The sequence below is a fragment of the Protobothrops mucrosquamatus genome, unplaced genomic scaffold (assembly GCF_001527695.2).
Source record: "Protobothrops mucrosquamatus isolate PMUCROS unplaced genomic scaffold, P.Mucros_1.0 scaffold4868, whole genome shotgun sequence".
Classification (NCBI taxonomy): domain Eukaryota; kingdom Metazoa; phylum Chordata; class Lepidosauria; order Squamata; family Viperidae; genus Protobothrops; species Protobothrops mucrosquamatus.
Window position 1 is genome coordinate 41,381 of NW_015390756.1, and position 3,485 is coordinate 44,865.

The following is a 3,485-nucleotide window of genomic DNA, read 5'->3' on the forward strand; positions in this document are numbered from 1 at the left end:
TGGTCTTGGGACTTCTCTCTCCCTGGAGTTTCTGCAGAGAAGATTTGGGGGACTCACTATGACATTCTGAAAAGTTTGAAGACCCAGAAGTCAGAAGGCATCAAGTGACAAAGTTCTAAGCTCTTCAGAAAGGCTTCTGACTTAGATGAGCCATGCTCATTTGATCCATAAGAACAGGTGGGTCTCCAAACCCGGCAACTTTAAGACTTGTGGACTTCAACTCCCAGAATTCCTTAACCAACCATGCTGGCTGGGGAATTCTGGGAGTTGAAGTCCAAAAGTCTTAAAAAGTTGCCAAGTTTGAAGACCCCTGCATAAGAATATGCAATTTGTTGTTGATCTTAAGATGATCACTGCCCTCTTTCATAGGTAGAGTAGTACTCCACTTATGGTGCTACACCTGCGGTATTGTTGGAGTGCATCCAAAACCTGTACTCTCTTTGCCTATGCCAGACATGTCAAACACAAGGCCTGCGGGCCGGATGCGGCCCGCGAAGTGGTTTCATGTGGCCCGCGAAGCCATCCTGGAAACCGTGAGGGAACGGCCCCCTCTGCCTTGGCCCTGGCCCAAGCCAGCCGGGAGCCAATGTACAATTTTGTGGTGGCCATCTACGCTGAAACGCATTCAGTCTTAGCTCCATAAGCCCCCCCGCATGGCCTGAGAGGATCAGTGAGGCTCCTCCAGTGGACCATGCCTTGATGCTTGCCCTGGTTCCACCCCCTTCTGCCAGAGACCCTCAGATGTGTCCCATTCCTGCCCAGCCCCCCACAGGCACCCTTGATGTGAACGGTGTAGAGCTGGCCACACTCACCCAGTAGGCCACACCCACTCCATCCACACCCACCCAATAGGGCGCACCCACCCTGGCCACACCCACCTGGCTCCCTGAGGGCAACCGCAATGCTGATGCGGCCCTCAATGAAATTGAGTTTGATACCCCTGGCCTATGCCGTCTCCCTCCCCCTCTGTTGAGAGAGGACTGTTCAATTTTTACATAGATGGGCCTCCTTGAAGCTTCCAAGAAGCTTCTTGGATGAGAAGCGAAACGTCTTCAAAGAAAAACAAGGAAGTCCAGTTGCCTCATGAAAAAAAGCACCTTGGGGACAACCGTAGAATAGAATAACAGAGTTGGAAGGGACTGTGAAGGTCTTCTAGTCCAACCCCCTTGCTCGTGACCTGGATGACTGAGAATCTCCATAGACCTCTTCTCCCTCCTACTCACCAGCCACCATCTGTAGTTCTCCTGGGGCAGGAAGGCATTTTGAGTGGTTAAGAAGGGTTGGATGGTTACGTTGAACCTTTCTTCAAACCAGGCTGAGCTCTGTTCCAAAATGCAGGTGTCACAACCGCAGGGCCTCCTGGAGTATTTCAGCAGTTTTTTCACCTGCTCCGAAAACTGGTAAGCGATCTGCTTGGGATCCCAAGACGTGGACACTACGTTGTTGGTGTAGTTGAGCAGGAACGACGTGATGGTGATGATGAAAAGTAAGGCAAGCGTGAACATTTTCAGGCCCTTGTTCCGAACGGCCATCATTTTTGACAGCTCGGTCGGCTCCTTTACACAAAGGGGTCCAAGATGAGTAGAGGTGGGAATTTAAAAAAAAAAAGGGATCCAAAATTCTCGTTGAGCCACCGGCAGCCGTTTTACTCGAAGGAACAGCCCTTGAGGTGGTCTTCTGGCACTATGAAAGGAAAGCAAATGTTCCCCCCTCTTCGTCTGCAAGCAGGTAGGGCAAAAATATGTCTTTTCATTTTTCCTTCTTCTCTTCTTCTCCTTGAATAGCTGCTGCTTTCTCCTTCTGAAAATTGAATCAAAACAGAAGTATTGTAATCTTCATTTTAGCAAACGCAGGCTTAGGTAAGAAAAATACTCTTTTCCTTAAAATCTTTCTTTCTTTCTTTCTTTCTTTCTTTCTTTCTTTTTCTTTCTTTCTTTCTTTCTTTCTTTCTTTCTTTCTTTCTTTCTTTCTTTCTTTCTTTCTTTCTTTCTTTCTTTCCTACCTACCTATATCTGTCTGTCTGTCTGTCTACTTCCTACATCTATCTATCTATCTATCTATCTATCTATCTATCTATCTATCTATCTATCTATCTATCTATCTATCTATCTATCTATCTATCTATCTTCCTACATCTATCTGTCTGTCTGTCTATCTCTCTCTGTCTACATCTATCTATCTGTCTGTCTGTCTGTCTTCCTACATCTATCTGTCTGTTTATCTCTGTCTGTCTACATCTATCTATCTATCTATCTATCTATCTATCTATCTATCTATCTATCTATCTATCTATCTATCTATCTATCTATCTATCTATCTATCTATCATCTATCTAGTCATTGCTTAGAATTCATACAAAGTAAGATCATCAGGAATAGGAAGTCGCAACCTTAATGTTATAAACTGAAGGAATTTCTTTTCCCTCCTGGAAACACAAAAGATTTAAAAAAACAAAACGGTTTTACTGTGCCTTTTAATATATAGTTGCAACATTTATGTTCTAATTCTTGTTTTAAATGAATGCAAATTAAACTCTAGGAAGAGATTGGGCAACTATTTGTCTGAGCAGGAGGTTGGACTAGAAGATCTCCAAAGTCCCTTCCAATCCTGTTATTCTTCTCTTCCTCCCAATGAGTCCTTCCTGAATTGCAAAAAATGTTATATAAACACTTGCAACGTCACACAATGATCTGCGTCTCTGGCTAGCTGAATGGCGAAAAACTGTTATGATTGGCTGACTGAATGTTTATTGTGATTTTTGGCTAACCAAAGTCCAGTTGTGCCATCTGAAGTCTAGCTTTCCGAGCGTTTCACGGACTCTTTCGTCAACAGTATCTGTTTTATTTTCACTGGCTGTTCGTCACAAAAGTGCCCGTAACAGAATTAAAAGCAGGTGGAAAGGTACAGAAAAACTTCACCTGCCATGTAAAATAGACAAACCTTAATTTGTCCCCCCACACGAACTGTGTTTAAGTTGCTTAATTTAACAGTTTCTTTCTCTTTAAGGTTGGTTCAGTTAAGCCTCTGGGTGGCCTCTACAGGCCCTGCCTCCCTGTATTTGGAGTTCTCCAAAATTGGCCGTCATTTTTTGCATTTTTAACGTGATAGAAAGAGGAAAAGTGTTAAATAAACAGGGGATTAGCTGTACTGAATTTAACACACACACATACAAAGAATTCCTTTTTCCCCAGCACGGAGTCCAAAATATTTTTTTGTTACTGTAGAGCAGGGGTGTCAAACTCAATTTCATTGAGGGCCGCATCAGCATTGCGGTTGCCCTCAGGGTGGGGGGCAGGGGTGTGTGTGGCCAGGGTGGGTGCAGCCTACTGGGTGGGTGTGGATGGAGTGGGTGTGGCCTACTGGGTGGGTGTGGCCAGCTCTACACCGTTCGCGTCAAGGATGCCGGTGGGGGCCTGGGCAGGAGTGGAATAGATCTGAGGGTCTTTGGCAGAAGGGGGTGGGACCGGGGCAAGTGCCAAGACATG

At 45.1% G+C, this 3,485-nt stretch overlaps 1 protein-coding gene and 1 long non-coding RNA gene across 2 annotated transcripts in view; both read right to left on the minus strand.

Annotated features, from left to right (window-relative positions):
- Positions 1–1,602, minus strand: part of ST3GAL1 (ST3 beta-galactoside alpha-2,3-sialyltransferase 1) — a 25,612-nt gene extending 24,010 nt beyond the window's left edge. Inside the window, exon 1 of the mRNA XM_015828763.1 lies at positions 1,224–1,602. Within this exon, the coding sequence (XP_015684249.1) occupies positions 1,224–1,535 (312 nt within the window). The 5' untranslated portion in view covers positions 1,536–1,602. The remainder of the gene's footprint in view (positions 1–1,223) is intronic.
- A 168-nt stretch (positions 1,603–1,770) lies between these two features.
- LOC107299400 overlaps positions 1,771–3,485 on the minus strand; it is a 13,468-nt gene continuing 11,753 nt past the window's right edge. Inside the window, exon 2 of the long non-coding RNA XR_001549175.1 lies at positions 1,771–1,800. This is a non-coding gene — a long non-coding RNA (uncharacterized LOC107299400). The remainder of the gene's footprint in view (positions 1,801–3,485) is intronic.